We start from the raw sequence: 18,228 nt of genomic DNA, 5'->3' as shown, positions 1-18,228 counted from the left end.
GTTGTTTATGATTCAGAACTAATTCCAAAGATAAGTCAAGGTAAAAAAGAAACGTTATTGATAGTGCGATCATCGGTTAATTTAAAGTATTGTTCGAACAAGTAAGTTTTTTCATTTATTTTTTGTCGCTTCAACAAATCTGTTTTAGAACTGGATCATGGCATAGCGAATGGAAGTTTGAATTTCCTGAAAATAATTTACAGAAAGAACTAATATGGATTGGGAGAATATATATCCATTCATACAATTCAGAGTCCGGGAACTCTCATCTCGTTTATAAGTACGAAAACATAATTGTAAATATTGTCTCTGATCAGCACTCATTCAATGAACTAATCAAGGTACGTAAAATTATATTTTTTGTTAAAATTGACGCAAATAAAATAAATTTAGGACCCATCACAGTTCGCTAATCGGTCTTCAAAAATGATTTCTGAGAAGGAGAGACAAATTCAATCAAAATTTAATGACTTTGTTTCAAAATTCAAAAACGCGTACATCAAAAAGTTGAGGAGAATATTGCCTATAAATCCTATAAAATTTGACTGGGGAAGGCAGTACAACTCATTGCAAGATACCCTAAATGAATCTATACTAACAAATACAAATTTCTAATCCTAATTTTTAAGTTATCAAATAGCTTTTCATTAGTTATATGGCGCCCTTTTTGTTCTTAATACTTTTAATGCTTAATTTTTAATCCATAACTCATCTATAGTTTTTTATTTAATTAAGATACTGAACTCTGGTTAAATCTGCCTTCGGAAAATAGGATCTTAGTCTATGAATCTATTTTGGAATTCGCTATACACTAATTATTAATATTCGCTAATTTTACTAAAATACATAATTTACAAGGCTCACAGGATTTTAATGAATTTTTTTTTAAACTGGTTAAATCCGAAAAACTAATTTATTAGCATGAAACAAGATCATTAGCTGGGGCTAAAGGGTATAAATAATTCTTTAATTACTACTAAATATCTTGGTAATTATTTTTCATTAAGTTCTGAGTCAAATTTTTAACTTTGGATTTATTTATATATTAATTGTTAGATGAACTTCGAAGATAAAGTCGATGCAAAAAAGGTGGAACATATTAAGGTATTACCAGAAGGTGAATTTCAAAACTCTGCTCAATCCAGCAATGGCTTTGAAAATGTAGACCCTAAATCAGAGCCGCTTTCTGAAATAGAAACCAAAAATGAGGAAGGGGGAATAAAACGTCGTTTTCAACCAAATCAATTTCTAAAGTTTTCAAATTTGGTACTAGTCCCCGGAAAGCCCCGAAAATGGAAGAGGGTTCAGAGAAGATTTGGAAGAAGTGAAGGCGCATGGTTATATAGATGGGAATATATTCCCGAGTCCATTGACAACCTATTCATGGAGAATCTAGAACTTATGGCTAGAGGGGTAGTCGGTCCAAGAAGAACTGGCAGGACTACTAGAGCTGTTTCCTTTCACATGCGTGAAAACCCTGTTGGACCTAATCACCTAAATATGTATGAACTAGAAGGTAACTATGAGCAATCTTGATTAAATGGATTTTGATCACTCTAAAAATATATTTTATTTCAAAACCTTACCATTGTTTTATTCATTATTTTAGTAGCTAGCTTATTCTCTATTACTACTTATAAATATAATTATTTAATTACTTAGCAATCATTCTATCTAGCGCTTCTGTTTAAAACTTTTAACAAAAGAATCTATTAATGCATCTCCGTTATTTATTCATTAGTTATCTGGAACAAATACTAGATATATTTGAAGTTAAAACTAAAGTTATCCCAAAGTAGTGAAAACCAGAAAACAAAGACGCAAATAAATACTCATATATACTTCAACGCTAAGGATAAGAGCTAGAATATTTGAACTAAATCATCCTACAAGAGTTCGAATGGCGAATAGTGTCAATTGGAGTGAAATCTGAAATAGAGTCAGGGTCCAAATCTCGAGATGTCAAATCTATTCCGGAATGGTGAAGTTGGTGAATTCTTCTGTGCGTTGAATTGTGAAAATCGTTTATTATATCGTCTGCAGAAATCGGATCTTGATTAGAGGTTGTGTGGAAAGTTTCTGTCCGTAGATATTGTGCTTGTAATAACTGGTAGTTGAGATGTGAGTGTAGTTACTTCTCCTATAGGATTCGAGAAGTTTATTGTTCTAAAATTAGAACTAGTAGCATTGTTAGAGTTACCTTCATTTCTAGCATGATCTTGATCTCGTTCTTGAGAATTTATTTGACTGCTACCCAATTCAGCTTCTATAAGAGGCTCTTGAGATTCCGAATTTGTAGATTGTATATTGTTATTTGAAACAGTAGCAGAGTCTAAATGATCTTGAATTCCATTCCGAGCCCCTACTTGGGTACCTGCTTGATTTGTAGATTCCAATGTTGAAGAGATATTTTGCGCCGAAGACCTTCTCCTACTCTCGTAGAACTCGTCATCAGTTGGGAGTTCAAACCTGCAAACTGGGCAAGAGTTATGTTGGTTTAGCCAAGGAAGAAGACAATTTGCATGAAATATATGATGGCACACCTCTTCATCTCTCGAAAGGCCCATTACTTCATCTCCAATACTATACTCATCCTGGCATACAACGCAAGGCCCGCACATTTTGATTCTTACAATGTTGTCTTTTGTCACAGTTTCTCTAGGAAGCTGCTCAACGACTTGTGTTGAAGCTGGGGGGCTTCCAAATCGATTATTAGGATCTTCAGTACTAAGGGCTACGGCAAGAGCATTCTCCATGCTTTCAACTAAGTTCGAAAGCGTGCTTCCTGTAAGAACGTCTCCAAGGGGAAATTCCCTAAATTCACCACTAAGCCCTACCATAAATGTAGTAGCTCCAGGATTCCCCGTCGGTAATTCACTGGAAAACGACACAGCATGAGCATGATGAGAATTATGTTGCTCTTGATGAATTCTTGTATTATAATTCGGTAACAATGGATCAAATGACGTTTGGTTGTTACTTGAGTTCCTAAGAGAATTAGAAACTTCTGAAATTAGCCTAGAAAGTATATTTTCTGGCCCAATTTCAGTGCCAGATTGAGGAAAAGATGAAATATCTATCCAAGAAGATCTTGGTAGATTTGAAGTCTCCTGGGGATTTATAGGTTCCGTAATACTTAAGAGAGAAACCCTCTGACTTTGCTGAGAATCAAAAGTTATTAATTCAACAAAGCCATTATTCCCACATTGTGGGCACGTAAGATCTGTATTGTCGCTCTGATTCTCACTAATCGTCACATTATTTTGACAGGCATGGCAAAAGTACCTAGTAGAATTAGAGTTAGATCCACTTACGTGCCCTAAAGCACTGTTTGACTCAATGTTGTGAATTTTTGTCTAAAATATGTCTTCTCAGTGCAGAAACACTGGAAGTCAGCAATATCTTGAAATAAATCGAGTTGAATTTTATATCGAGGTTTTAAAAAAGCTTTAACCAGCAGATTTAAGTAAGAAAATTATTGAGGTAGTCCAATTCCGAGCTAAGTTTCCAATCGATTAATGATAGAATGAAAAGAAATCTTTGGTGATATTCCAGTAAAATAATTTAGAAAAGCAAAACTAAGTCCCTTTGTGGCTTTCCATCCCAAATTAGAAATTGCGCCGCCGTCTAATTACTGTTTTTCTTAATTACACACTAAAAAGATCAAAATAGCATGAATAAGCGTTTTTTCTTCAACTTTTCTAAGATATAAATAAATTAATAAGACAAACAATAAAAGCTATAAACCAAAAATATGGGAAATTACTCAAAATATTTGTCAATTGTGAAGGAAAAGGATATGGTTGACGAAGAAAAGGTAATAGCTAGCTTCGTACATGAGAAAGATCCGAGCGTCGATACAAAAAATATAACTAGACAAAAGGTACCAGGGTTTCCATATGCAGAAATTTGGGACAATGTATTCTCAGAAGATGAATGCAAGGAAATGATAGCATCTCTTGAGAAAAGCGGAGAATTTTCTTTTTGGAATCCAGGACATTCCTCTAAGAAAAGCTATAGAAATGTGGACACAATTGAGGGTAATATGTATGCACTATCTAAATTCATTTGGGAAAGAATCAAGAACATTTTTAATTACCATGAATTTGAAATAAATGAAAATGATAGCTATAGCGAGGAAGATAATATTGGGAAATGGAAATCTATTGGAATATATGAAAAAATGTTTTTTGGGAGATACAGTGATGGAGGCCACTTTGGGCCCCATACAGATTGTTCAGTCTGTATAGATACAAATACTCGCACTCTTTGGACAGTTTTAGTATACTTAAACACAATTCCAGAAGAAGGAGGTGGTGCCACCTCATTTGTAGATGAATCTCAAAAGACACAGAAACGATTTATTGACGAATCTGGCCGAGAAAGGACAAACCCAAATAATGTTATTACTAGAGTACAGCCAAGGGCAGGTAGAATAGTAACTTTCTTTATTGCAGATATGCACGAAGGCGAGCCTTTGTGCGCTGGATATACTAAGTATATTTTAAGAACGGACATACTTTATAGGAGAGTGAACCCTATACTGACTAGTGAAGCAGATCAAAGGGCGTATATTCTATGGCTAAAGGGAAAAGATTTGACTTATAGAGGAAAGATGGACGAAGCAAACAAAATTTTCAAACAGGTGTCGGAAATATCTCCTGAACTCGCAACAAAATTTAATTGTTTATGTTAATTAAATAGGCTTAGAGTCTAATATTACTTCTTTGAAATTTTCAGTTATAAATTCCATGCACTTGGCAACTTCTGTAGTGTTTGGGGTTTCTGGCTCTTGTGAAAAAGCCAAAAACCATAAAAGACTGAGATTTATAATAAACTTATATTTTGGTCCTTTTTGGAGTTCTGGAAAATGTTTTTGAATCATTTTTCCATCTACAGGATTTCTAAAATTGTAAAAAGTTGCCATTTTAATTTCAAGAATTTCTTTAATAAGCTCCATATATGGATGAAAGTTAAAGTGACTCTAAGAGCTCAGAATCTGACCAGCATCCTATGTTGTGCGGGGGATGATCCTTTTATTACAAATTATATCCAGTGAAAATAAAGGCATTAACATTTCAAGCCAAAGGATTACCGGGAAGATACACCAAAATTCCAAGTTCAACCCCTTCTTTGGAAAAACTTGCAACTTTGTTGATCCCGCTTATATTCACTAGATGCATGTATATTAGTTAAGCTCCATTTTTCCAAGCAACATTTGAAATAATTGCAGTAGAAGTTCCAAATTTCTGGAAAAAACGAGTCTCCGATAGATTTTAAGAAATCTTTGGAGTAAACATCAACCTTAAGTTTGTCTCTATTACTGTTTTCTGCTAGAGTTGAGTTTGCTAACTCATTTAAAGAGTCCAATTTCACAACTCTGTGAATTATTTTTAATAAAGAATCGAATAACTGCATTACTGAATTGGCAATTTTGTTTGAAAGCTTTAATGAATTTGAGATAATGTATTTGACTAGTGGTATTTCTTTATTTTTTTCATTCTTATAGTAATGATGGGAAAGAGGAAGTAAGAAAGAAAAATATGTAGAAACCCCCCAATTTGATTCGTGATCAATATATAATAGCTTTCTAATGATATCTAATTTTTTATAATCAAACGAGTTATTAAGACAGCCACTTAAATTTTTTGAAGTTAATATCTCAATAATTCTATGAGTTAATTCAACCAAGTATGGTCCTGGGGAATACCAATCTCCAAAATTTGAAAAACAATGGTACTCTGAATCATTAATAAAGCTGTATATTACCTCATTATCTGGGAATTTGAACACAGAATCAACCAAATTGGAATTAATTATTAATCGAAGGCCTATAGCAGGATTCCCAGTATACTTATTAGAAATCATCTCGTGAACTTCTGTTCCTACTCTTTCTCTGCTTATCTTGGTCTGCAATGCATCGTGAATAGATTTATCCTTACATGCACTCAATAGCTCCTCATCAACCCTAAAGTGTAACCTAGAAGTAAACCTGAAAGCCCTTAATGCCCTGAGAGGATCATCTATGAAGGTTTTCATCGGGTCCAGCGGAGTTCTAATTATTCCGTTATATAAGTCTTCAATCCCTTTACATGTCAAGTCTTCGATTTTCCTTTCATTCAAATTATAAAACATGCTATTTATTGTAAAATCTCTACGAAAAGCATCTTCTTCAGCGGTCCCGAGAGTAATTATTGGGATTCTACTTTCTAAAGTATAGGTTTCTGATCTCAAGCCAACAAAATCGATACTAATTTCATTCCAAGCAAGTGTAGCAGTCTCTAAGTGCTTGCTCTTGTCTGGATCTCTGTTAATTATCCCCACATTATGTGCAGGGTAGTTGTGGTGGCTCTGCAACCATCTATTGAACCCAATTGCAAAATCCTTACCAGATATATTGTCTAGTGCTATATCTATATCTTTCTTAAATGTAGAAGCTTGTTCTTCGTCATTATCCACACAACTATCTTTATTTTTTGCACTATTTAAGTAAATAAATCTTAGGATCTTATCTCTAACCCACCCCCCTGCAACTCTCACTATTGTCTTTAAGTTACTCGATTTCGTATATTCAATGAGAAGTTTAAATAACTCGTTTTCTGCTTCATTTAATTCAATACATATTTTGCTATAATCAATTTCCCTCTTAATTTTTTTCTCCAAAATAAAGTCTTCGTAGTCTCCTGAAGTAATATAAAGTTTTCTTTTTGATAGTGTTGACATACTTTTTCTTATAAGATTATTTTATGTTACTTGAAAAAAAATATTATTATAAAATCATTATATCCTTGCAGAAAAGATGGAAAATTTCTGTTTATATTATTTATGTATGTTCTGAATACCAAGTTTTATTTTAAAGATTTAGTTTATTTATTATTATTTCCTTTATATTTTTTTTTTCCGCCTAAATAATATAAGTTTACCCTCCTCATTACAGACTAATTAAAATCATTCAGTAATATCTCGAGAAAAACTCTTATTTTTAAGGATTATGAACTGAACATTTCTTTCATACTAACTTTTAACTCTATTAAGGTTTAATAGCTTAGAGTTTTTATCTAAAGCATTATATAAATACAAATTGAGTGAAATTATTGATAAGCTTCCGAGGCTACTCTAATACTATTATTATTACATTATTTTTATTATTACTATTATACTGCTATAACATTGCTTTTAAAGTTTGATATTACTTATTTTAGCCTCTATTCGGATTTTGCTTATCTTTAACTTAAACTAGGAAAAATACTGAAAATCATTTGAAGAATAAAAAAAAAAAAAAAGAAATGCCATTCCCAAACAAGAAAATCGAACTAGGTGACAAATTATCAGAATCAATTAGGTCTTTCTCAACTATTACAGATACTGAGATAATAATAGGTATATGCCGAAAAAATATTCCAGGTTGGAAAGAAATTAATGAGTCGTATATTGAAGTTAAACAGATCTTTTCAGGACTCACGAACCAGCTTTTTGTTGTAAGTATTGTAAATGAATCCATGAGTTTATCTCTAAAACATCCGAGAATTCTATTTAGAATTTATGGTAAACATGTAGGAAAATTCTATGATTCCAAAGTGGAGCTTGATGTATTCAGATATCTGAGCAACATTAATATTGCTCCAAACATAATTGCAGATTTTCCAGAAGGTAGAATAGAAGAGTTCATTGATGGTGAGCCTTTGACAACTAAACAATTACAGTTAACCCACATTTGTGTAGAAGTGGCAAAGAATATGGGATCTTTACACATTATTAATTCAAAAAGAGCAGATTTCCCTTCAAGGTTTGACAAGGAGCCAATTCTCTTCAAAAGAATATATCTTTGGAGAGAAGAAGCTAAGATCCAAGTGTCCAAAAACAATTTCCAGATTGATAAAGAATTGTACTCAAAGATATTGGAAGAGATTGATCAATTAGAGGAATTGATCATGGGCGGAGAAAAGTTCAGTATGGAAAGGGCTTTAGAATTAAAACTTCATTCTCCAGCATTTTCTTTGGTATTTGCTCATAACGATCTTCAAGAAAACAATCTGTTGCAGACGCAAAACAATATTAGAATGATTGATTATGAGTATTCAGCTATAAACTTTGCAGGGGCAGACATCGCAAACTACTTTTGTGAGTATATATATGATTACTGTAGTGACAAACAACCATATTTCAAATTTAAATATGAAGATTATCCATGTGAAGAGCTGCGAAAGCTATTTATTTCAGTGTATTTGTCTCAAACATTACAAGAACAAGTTATGCCAAGTCAACAAATCGTGCACATTATGACTAAGGCTGTTGAAGTATTCACTCTAATTTCCCATATTACATGGGGACTGTGGTCTATTGCAAGAACTCCAGGGTATCAGCCAAACTCTGTGGAATTTGACTTTACAGAATATGCAAATACTCGATTTACGCATTATTTGCAAAAAAAAAAAGAACTAATTGATCAGGGAATATTACCGCTTAACAGCTGGCTATTTAATTTATAATTGCTGCCTATTAGAAAATTTGGCAAATTCTAATTATTAACACTATTTTTCTAATTGTTTTTCTAATAGTTGGACGGTTTATGTTTTAAACTACTTTCTATTTTTGTTATAAAGAAAACACAATTCAACCAACAGTAGCTTGATTGCATTATTTGAAAGCTTTTGAGAAACCTTATTTGATTATTTAGTAGAATTTAATGTGTAAATTTAAACTTTTCGAGAATGTAAATTCTTTGCATGCATGCTCTATAAATTTAAAATCAATGCCCACTTTATTTTACCGCCTCTGGCGCCCATTTTGCTTAGATTGGTTATTATTGAGGGGAAAAGATGTACGGTGGCTGCAGCCGGAGGTAATCAAACAATTGTGCACAAGCTGTAAGTTATATGTAACTAGAAAGCCAAAAAATACCCCAAGCAGACGACTTTTGAAAAATAGTCTTTGCTTTAAGATAACAAGAATAGTGTAAGGCAGTGAAACGAAAACAAATAAAGATGGGTATGTTTTTAACGAAACCCTCAACAACTAAACATTCTGACCAAGGTGGAGATTTTGATAAATATGGTGTCAGATTTGGTGTGAGTGGAATGCAAGGATGGAGGGTTTCTATGGAGGATGCGCACATTGCATTACCAAGATTAGATAAGCATCCCGAGTTATCTTTATTCGGTGTCTTTGATGGCCACGGCGGATCCGTGATTTCAGAATGGGTTTCAAGGCATATTGAGTCTATTTTTGAGCAAGAGTTAGATACAGTATTGAAGGAGCTAAGCTCGAATGAAATTAATCTCAGTCCAGAGAAAAGTAAACTTCCAAATAGAGTAGTGGCTATCTCTGAGGCTCTTCAAAGAACATACATTAAATTAGACGAGCAAATGGCCTCCCCAACATCCAGGCCAGAACAGAGAGCAATATATGACAAGAAGAAGACTAACAGTGATACTAACCCACCAAAAACATTCCTCCAGGAGCTTTTAGGTGGAATTGATGGGCAAAGGAGAGTATTAAGGATGGTAGAACAGAATGGGAACCGTTGTCTCCAGATCGTTTCCTACAATGGAGATGAGGAATCTAACTCATCTGAGAATGGAAATGTCGATGGAGATAAAGCGGAAGAGGTGGATGAAATTAAGGAATCCTCTGCTAAAAACGAAGATTCGAGCTACGGAAGACAGCCAGCTGAAAACATTCCCTCGACTGATTTGGACGAAAACCAAAATTACTCCGATGAAATTACACCATTTGAGAGTGATATCAAGCGAGATGATGCAACATATGATGACCCCAATACAGGATTTATTGACGATGACGGTTTAGCTGAAGATGATGGCTATTTAGAAGATATTTCTGATTCTGGAGCTTGTGGTCCTGAACACTGTGGTACTACTGCAGTAGTTGCTGTCATTCTTCCGGATGAAACTGGCGACACCCCGTATTTAATTGTTGCAAATGCAGGTGATTCAAGAGCAGTCTTAAGCAGATCAGGACAAGCTATTGCGCTTTCACATGATCACAAGCCTGAACTTCCATTGGAGAACGAAAGAATTTTAAAAGCTCATGGGACCGTTGAAAATGGACGTGTTGATGGTAATTTGAATATGTCTCGCACTCTTGGCGATCTTCAATATAAAAGTGACTCATCTTTAACTCCTGAAGAACAAAAAATCACAGCATTCCCAGATGTCAGAATAATCCCTCTTACTAATGAGGATGAATTCATTGTCTTGGCATGTGACGGTATCTGGGATGTTGTAGATAATCAATTATGCGTTGATATTGTCCGGCGCAAAATTTTAAAGCAGATTGAAGCTTTAGAGTCAGGAAATGATTCAAAAAAAAGAGAGTCCAACATGAATGGCCAAAATGATCGTGAGTTTGGTTCCATCGAATCAAAAGAGCAGCTTTCAATCAGCACAAAGCTAGATGGCTCTTCCCCAATACCTGCCTTGACTTCAATTCAACTTTCAAAGATTTGTGAGGAAATTTGTGATGAGTGTCTAGCCCCTAATCCAGTTGAAAGCGAGGGAATTGGTTGCGATAATATGACGTTTATGATTGTTCAATTAGGCCCCAATATTAGAAAGAAGTCATCAGACTGCATGGTATCTACCCAAATTGGGTCTGCAGTTGCTAAGAGGTTGAATGCAGCTGCTTCTGCTATAGAAACTCAAATATCTCAAGCTCAACAAGGGAACAAAACTGATTCTAACCCTGGTAATTTTTCGGATGATGATGGAACTCTGAGAAATGAGCAGTCATCACGTATGGAAACACAAGCCCGCAAGGCTCCAGATGCAGTGTTAAATGCTCCGCTTCCAAGCGTCTCTTGGATTCCAAAAAAGGAGTTCAATGTAACATTATATGGTCATGGAGTTGATGACGGAAGATTTGATAACATTCCAGAAGGAAGACTCTAGAAATAATAATTAGAGAGATCAGTGGGAAGGAAAAGAAAAACAATTTATTATTAAAATATATCGACCTTAATTTATAAAAGAAAAATGTTTATATTATTCATTTATCTGAGAGAATGCGCTCATTTACTAAAATATCAGTCAGCACCTTTTGAATTGAACACAAAGTTCCACTGCAATGTATTACTCTGCATGGTATCTTTTCTACCTCTGAGACACTCGCTAAGGCCGTACAGAGCCTGACATAATTACTTATTTCCCTGTTACAATTTATTATCATATATCCAAGCTTCACACTAAGATAAATTACTAAAGATATTTAGAGTTAATAGGCATGTTATTAACTTAATTAGGTATGGTTACACTATACACGATATACGATGTAATTTACTCAACACGTGCGAGCAGTGCTCAACAAATATAAAATATCCAAATTCCTCTCCTCATTCAAAGGGAAATTAAAGGTGTGTAAATGAGTCAAATATACACATAAATGTGTAAGAGACCAACTTTTTCGGATAATATTTTTTATTTCAAACTTACTTTTTATTGTATACAAATAAGAAACGACACCAAATAAATCGTTCATTGTTTTACTAAACATTTCTCTGAATTGCGACTCGGTGGCCTGAGTATCCTTCGGAATTGATATAAGGAACCAACGACTCTTTCTCCTCATTTTTTATTTCATATTATCTTTGCGGAATACCCGTTTTTTTCTTATCTTCCATTTATCTTTCCAAATTCCAAATTGAGGAGTCTCCCAGAAGTTGGCGGGAATTCAAAATGCCATTCAAGGTGTAATTGGTTTGACGTTAAAAATGCATTATTTTTCTGCAATCATGTTTGAGTGTTGAAAACTTATATAACTAAAATGTTTAAGTACAAGTTGAATCTGATCTATCTTGAAGATTTTTTTTATTTTAAAATATTGGTATATAGCTGTAATTGTGAGAGCAAAGAGTGCACACATACACTTTCTGACTCCCCCATGTAAATTATCCAATACTAATAGTCAAATCAAAAAAAACTTAATACTAAATTTTTAATATAATTTAATTTTTAATCATTTAAAAGGGAGAATTTGAGACAAAATACCTTCAAACTTGAAAATTACAAAGTTATGTGATTAATGGAAAAATAAATTATAAGCTTAAGGTTGAAATGAGCTTGTTTTCGAGGAAGAAATTTCGATTATTATCATTATTAGTGATACTTTCCTTAGTATTTTTACTCGAATTAACCGAAATTGAAGGGAAAGATGTGGCAATATCTTTAAGAAGAGGGACTAATTTTGGAGTAGATGAAAGCTCACAAGACTTTCAACAAAAGAAATCCGAAAGTATTGCTAGTCATCATTATGTTACTGATAAAGTAAAAAATAGATATTCTTCTACAGCAATATATTTTATCTTATCTGGAATTTTAGTTATTATTACAATTCTTTCCACATACATAATAAGAGAATGTGTAGTAGATAGAATTCGAAGGAAGAACGATTCATTTTTGCAAACTGTTATGGACACAGTTTTCAGACAAGCAGCCTGTATATTTGTATCTCTCGCTATCTCCTACTGTATGCTCACATCTAGACTGATTGATCACATAAGAAACTTTTGTGAGAATATAATGGCAGATTATTCCAATCAGAGTATTATTAATAATCTTGCTACACAGTTAGACAAAGCAATAGTGAATAACTCCAAAGTTTGGACAGCTGAGAATCTTGGACGAGAGTTTAATAATATCCTTGCTATTGTGATTTTGTCGTTTGCATGGTATTGTCTTTTTGTACTATATTTCACAGGATGTGTAAAGTTTTTGGAAAAATGGATAAGATATGCGGATGAAACAGATGTTGGAGTACTCATTAAGAGTATTTTTAACCTTCAGAATTTGTTTAGTTTAAAACTAAAAAAATATTCTGATTCCAATTTTGGAAAGGAGGAAATCCAAAAAAATAAGTTGTATCTTTCTAAAAGTAAGGACAAATTTTTTGGTGAAAACGAGGCAGTACAACATAACAATGTCCCAATAACAATACTAAATGAAAATGAAAGTATTTCAAGCTATAAAAGATCGTCTGGACTATCAATTGATAACCGGACAGACCAAACACATGAAGGGAGTGGTAAGAGTAATTATGAGGCAAGAAGGACAAGTATAGGAAACAACTCCGATAATATCACTGAGGAAAGCTTTGAAGATCCTTTGGATAGTTCAAATTCGGGAGGAAGTTCAGAGGAAGGAAGTGAAAACGAAGGTATAAGGAGTGATACGGACGTTGAAGAAGAGCTTGGACTCTCTCAATTAAATGAAAGTATTGAGCTAGATATTAATAAATCTTTGCCATTTAAGGGGAAACAACATAGAGAAAGCAGTATTTTAAAACGTAAAAAGAATGATGTGGAAGTTGAAAATCTTACGTGGAAAGAAAAGTTGAAACTTAAGCTGGAGAATTTCTGGACAAAGTTTTGGCTTTGGCCAAACCAATTATTTTTAACATATACAAAGGCTCATTTCATATCTTTAAGGTACGATTTTATGGATGAAGTTGCAGCTTATGATAGTTATGGATCATCTTTCAGTACTAATCATAGTGGAGATTCTGGATATTCTGAAGATGGACTTAGTACTTCTTGGCTAATTTCGTTAACGGACCCAACTACATCTTTGGTTGCAGGCGTATATTTTACAGAATATCTTAGAGCAAAGTTATTAATTATGGCAGTAACATTAATAAGAATACCAATAACTACATTAACTTTTATTTTGGGATTAAATGTTTTAGGATGGTTTCTAATTTATGATTACTATCAAAATTTGATATTGTTTAATAATGTTAAGCATTATTTTTCAGAGCCAATGATTTGCATTTATATTTCAGTTCTGCTACTTTGTTTTTCTTTAACTATTTGGCTAAGAGCTTGGTTAATCAAACGACAGCTCCAACCCAGGAATATTCTCGAGTATCTTAAAATGAAGTATAGTTTAGATGTTGGAATGCCCTTACAAGAAATTGAATATGATAAAATAATGCCAAGATATAAAATATCAAGTGCTAAAATTATATCAAATAGTGAATATTCGCAGATATCTTCTCAAAGTAATCAATCACTTGATCAAGAACGTGAGGCCATGCAAAATAAATCTTGTTTTGGGAGATTATCCAAATATTTAAAGTTAAAGCTCTGCGGAACGAATTCTCCTTCATTACATGATGATTTATTTTTGTTCAAACGTAATGGTCCTGCAATATTATTGAGATGGTTTCAAGCATCATACTTTCTCCAACTTATTTTAATCTCCATAGTAATTCATCTATCATATTTGCAAAAAAGATTATGGTATGAGGAATTCCCTCTTGCAACATTTACTATTTGGGTAATTTTTGGAATTCAACATTTATGCCTGCCTTTTATAATCTATCCAATACTTCTTTGTACTTCTGTAGGCCAAATGGCCGATAAGATCGTACTTGAACAAGTTCTTAACATTCAAAAAACTCAAAATATTCAAAGACTTTCGCAAATTTCAGAAGCGCTTAGATTTTATAGTTTCCTTCATCTTTTTAATTCAGGTAGCGAAGAAAATAAAGAGTTACAAAGAAGAAAGTTTAGTATTGTAGCTAAGACAGCTCCTTGGGAGCTCCAAATAAGGTGCAGAAATACAATGAACTTTTTGATAAACAATGCGCCCATTCGAACACGGGTAAGTTATTCAATATTTTTAATTTACAAGTTTAATAGTGATTTTTAGAGTATTGTAAGTAGATGGGGAGTTGATGAGTACACTATTAGGTACTATTTAGTTTCAGAAGGTCTATACTATTCTTCTGAGCATGCTAAGGATGTATTAACTACCTTCGATTATGATAGAGATAATAAATTAAACGAGACAGAATTTGCCATTTGTTACCATGCAATCCAGCAACACTTCATGGGAGAATTAGATGTTAATTTATTGCTCAACTACTTAGAAGCAAATTTCGGAGTTAACACAGCCTCTTCAACGGGAATTGATCTTAACACTTTTACTACATTAGTCAAGAAGCTTAATCTAGGATGGTCTAGTGGACAAATCAGGCATGCCATGATCTTCCTTTCTGGAGAGAGGAGTTTATCCTCCATGTATGTTTCATCTTTAAGCCATCAAAAAAAGTCAGAAAATAAAAATAGGAATAAATACCTACTTTCGGTCAAAGTCAATGATTTTATCAATAAATTAATCACAATTGAAGGTGGAATCCCCAATAATATCGCTACATCACATTTTAAAGGAGTTGTTTCAAGTAATAGTTACGATAGAAGCTCTATCCTTTCAAATACAAACAAGCATCCTAGAAATGATCAGAATAGCTCCGTAATCTCTAACAGTATTTACCCTCAGGATGATCACATTAGAAATGTTGATGATATCCCCATTGAAGAATATGAATATAGCAATAGTGAGCTGGAGGAGGAAATTGTTGAGCGCATTTAGATAAAAAATCTCATCAGCCTTAAGCTCCTAATATTTATATTTATTTAGCCGATTAGTTTAATTTTTTTTCTAAAATACGTAGCTTGGCGGGAATGCATACTAATACTAAAGGCATGCCAAGAAAATGAGAATTTTTCGGTACTAGACAGAATGCAAAATCAGAGATTTGAGAGATATATGATAGTTCAGTTTTGCTTTGTTAGTTTTTGCCAATATTTTGTTGGATTATTTCTTTTTTTTTTTATAGTTGCCGATTGGGGTTTACAAAATGGAGAGAAATAAGTTGATTAATCAATTTAGTATTACTGATGTATATCATGGGCTGGGGATACCAATTTCTATGGTTTATTCCAGGAATCTTTTGGGGGGAGCTGGACTTTGTGTTGGAGATTCAGAAGGGTATATTTCTCTTTATTCAACTGAAGATAAATTTATAGAAAGATTCACTGAGCCAGGAATTGTAATTAGAAAAGACGAAAGAATTTTTTCTAGAAAGCTACACAGCGGTACCGTTACAGATACAAAGTTTCAAAATGTAGGGTTTTATTCAGAGAAAGTCGAAAGATATATCTATTCTTCATCTACTGACAGCTTCTTGGTAAAGTTTGACATGGAACATGAAAAGGAGAGTTGTAAGCTTAGGGCACATAAAGAATGGGTAAAGAGATTTGCTATTTCGGCCGAATCCTCATCATTAATAGCTACAGTAGGTAATGATGGGAGTCTAAGGATATATGATGATAGATCAATTCATTCAAATTGTTTTTATTTGGGGCAAGGAAATGTCGGTAGAAGTAGAACAGCTTCAAATAAATTAATTCCTGGTCAAATTTCAATAGGTCCGTCTATTCAGGCTCCTGAAGGGGGCGAGAATCTCAATGAAAGCTATTATGAATCAATAGAAAAGATTCGTTTAGCTCCCAAATTTGAGTTAAATAGAATACATGAACACGGTGTAAGGAAGAGTATAGGAAGAGAGAAGATGATTGGCGACAAGAGTATTTCGGTTAGTGGAGTGGCCTTTCTTAGTGAGAAAAATTATTTAGCAACTGGAGGATGCACAGATGGACATATTAAGGTTTGGGATATCCGGAAAGCATCATGCGGGATTGCAGAAAGAGCCTGCGCATTTAAATTTTCTCCTCAGAAGGATGAAGACGCTCAAAGAGGAATTACATGGATGGAGGCTGATGAATTATATAACAAACTTGCTCTTCAAACAAGGAAAGGAACAATTTATATATATAGCGTATCTGGGATTCTTTCATTTAGCAAGGACCTGAGTGCAATAGCAATCGATTCAAATAAAGTATTTTATGAAAAGGAAAATGTAGGATTATTGGATGCAAGCCAAAGACCTTCAATTTCAAGCAATGGAGAGTGGCTAATTACAGCGTCAAATTCGGGGTCAAGATTCTATTTATTCAACACCTCCATGGATTTGGAGAGCTCAATTCACTATTATACACATGAAAATCTGGAAGAGAGTTCAATACCAATTTTTCAATGTTTTGCATGGGAGAGAGGTAAATTTAGCATGGGGGGAACTCAAACCTTCCCGCCAAAAGATGGGAATGTGAATTTCCGGGTGGACAAGTGTGTGGGGAGAGAGTACCGTTTAAATTTTTCAGTTGGGACAAAATTGAAAAAGCTGAGTTTTTATAACAACAAGGACTTTCAGTTAGACAATATAAATTCGGTTATGCCAAACTTTTCTGGAGTTTCTGCAGGAGATGCAACCAATAGCAGAACTACCGTTGGAAAAAACGAGGAAGGTGATTTGAAACCTAGATGGGTATCAGGGGAAACATTATCATATAGCAACTCTTTTGATGGAGATATGGATGTTGCCAACCAGTTATCTTTGTCTTCCTCATTGTCCGTACCTTTTCCAAAACCAAGTAGGTCAAGCAAAGCCAACTCCGTGGATCTAACCTTAAAAAGTATGGACGAGAAAAATGAAGAAAAAAACGAAGAGTCTCAAGAATTAAAGGGAATACGTGAAGAGAGAAAAACAGGATTCCTTACTATTGGTGGGATTGGATTTTCAGAAAAAGATTCCCAGACTTTAAGCGAAGGTGGAGCATTTGGAAGGCCCACTCCAACTCCCGAAAGTGTAGAGAAGACTCCTTTTAGAAGAAGTATCCCTTTCATGGGTTCATCGCAGGATAGTGTAGGTTATCCTGCTCCACAAAGAGGTCAAAGTAGTTATATGGTACAATCTCAAGAGAGCTTGCTAACTCCAATATCTCCACAGAAGAATACAGCAGATTGTAAGGGAGCTTTGGAGATGGAACACGAGTCTGGCAATACCTCATCAAATCGCTCACACGACTTCAATTCACGCAGAATAATTCATATTCCTCTTTCTCAGTCAAATGAGGAGGTTTTGGCAAGTCCAGGAATTGACGGAGCAGAATCTTTTGAAGCCGATTATACAATTTACTCCGAGCCTATTCCTCACGCTTCGGTTTCAACTCCAGGATCTCCAGATATAAGTTCTGACACAATGCTACAAGATGACAAATGCGAAGAAGGTAATAAAGGATTCAAGCAGAGAAGATTAGATAGCTGGGTAAGAGTTAGGAAGAATACGGAGGGTGGAAGCACTGCAAATTGTAGTACTGCAGAACTTTCTCCAGTAAGCTGAGTATATTTTGATTAATTAAATTTCAAAGCTATTCAGTTAGTAAACATTGTTTTGATATAAAACTAAGTACAGTTATATTTCCCTTGTTTACTGCATGGATTAATAGCGATATTGGATTGTTTTGATGTTAGAGTATAGACTTTTGGTGTTCCACTTAATCTCAGCCTATCGTTTTAATGCATGTATTTACAG

The 18,228-nt window shown here is 34.0% G+C and overlaps 9 protein-coding genes across 9 annotated transcripts; 7 read left to right on the top strand and 2 right to left on the bottom strand.

Annotated features, from left to right (window-relative positions):
- The first annotated feature begins 1,056 nt into the window (after window positions 1–1,056).
- On the top strand, window positions 1,057–1,536 carry Chro.30244 (hypothetical protein). The annotated part of the gene is made up of 1 exon (XM_663594.1): window positions 1,057–1,536. One exon carries the CDS (start codon window positions 1,057–1,059, stop codon window positions 1,534–1,536), a length of 480 nt encoding a protein of 159 aa, XP_668686.1.
- A 521-nt stretch (window positions 1,537–2,057) lies between these two features.
- On the bottom strand, window positions 2,058–2,840 carry Chro.30243 (hypothetical protein). Its single annotated transcript, XM_663593.1, has 1 exon — window positions 2,058–2,840. One exon carries the CDS (start codon window positions 2,838–2,840, stop codon window positions 2,058–2,060), a length of 783 nt encoding a protein of 260 aa, XP_668685.1.
- A 914-nt stretch (window positions 2,841–3,754) lies between these two features.
- Window positions 3,755–4,696, top strand: Chro.30242 (gene_id:MJM18.3~). The annotated part of the gene is made up of 1 exon (XM_663592.1): window positions 3,755–4,696. The coding sequence occupies one exon, from the start codon at window positions 3,755–3,757 to the stop codon at window positions 4,694–4,696; it is 942 nt and encodes a 313-aa protein (XP_668684.1).
- Window positions 4,697–5,121: 425 nt separating this feature from the next.
- On the bottom strand, window positions 5,122–6,723 carry Chro.30241 (tRNA adenylyltransferase -related). The annotated part of the gene is made up of 1 exon (XM_663591.1): window positions 5,122–6,723. One exon carries the CDS (start codon window positions 6,721–6,723, stop codon window positions 5,122–5,124), a length of 1,602 nt encoding a protein of 533 aa, XP_668683.1.
- A 563-nt stretch (window positions 6,724–7,286) lies between these two features.
- Window positions 7,287–8,489, top strand: Chro.30240 (choline kinase GmCK2p-like protein). The annotated part of the gene is made up of 1 exon (XM_663590.1): window positions 7,287–8,489. The coding sequence occupies one exon, from the start codon at window positions 7,287–7,289 to the stop codon at window positions 8,487–8,489; it is 1,203 nt and encodes a 400-aa protein (XP_668682.1).
- Window positions 8,490–8,984: 495 nt separating this feature from the next.
- Window positions 8,985–10,907, top strand: Chro.30238 (Ppm1g-prov protein). The annotated part of the gene is made up of 1 exon (XM_663589.1): window positions 8,985–10,907. One exon carries the CDS (start codon window positions 8,985–8,987, stop codon window positions 10,905–10,907), a length of 1,923 nt encoding a protein of 640 aa, XP_668681.1.
- A 1,161-nt stretch (window positions 10,908–12,068) lies between these two features.
- On the top strand, window positions 12,069–14,663 carry Chro.30237 (hypothetical protein). The annotated part of the gene is made up of 1 exon (XM_663588.1): window positions 12,069–14,663. The coding sequence occupies one exon, from the start codon at window positions 12,069–12,071 to the stop codon at window positions 14,661–14,663; it is 2,595 nt and encodes an 864-aa protein (XP_668680.1).
- A 180-nt stretch (window positions 14,664–14,843) lies between these two features.
- Window positions 14,844–15,386, top strand: Chro.30236 (hypothetical protein). The annotated part of the gene is made up of 1 exon (XM_663587.1): window positions 14,844–15,386. One exon carries the CDS (start codon window positions 14,844–14,846, stop codon window positions 15,384–15,386), a length of 543 nt encoding a protein of 180 aa, XP_668679.1.
- Window positions 15,387–15,654: 268 nt separating this feature from the next.
- Window positions 15,655–18,036, top strand: Chro.30235 (hypothetical protein). Its single annotated transcript, XM_663586.1, has 1 exon — window positions 15,655–18,036. The coding sequence occupies one exon, from the start codon at window positions 15,655–15,657 to the stop codon at window positions 18,034–18,036; it is 2,382 nt and encodes a 793-aa protein (XP_668678.1).
- The last annotated feature ends 192 nt before the right edge of the window (window positions 18,037–18,228 follow it).

Source organism: Cryptosporidium hominis (genome assembly GCF_000006425.1).
Source record: "Cryptosporidium hominis TU502 chromosome 3 CHRO013096, whole genome shotgun sequence".
Lineage (NCBI taxonomy): Eukaryota > Apicomplexa > Conoidasida > Eucoccidiorida > Cryptosporidiidae > Cryptosporidium > Cryptosporidium hominis.
The sequence above is the reverse complement of the archived record's forward strand: the minus strand, read 5'-3'. Positions and strand labels throughout refer to the sequence as shown.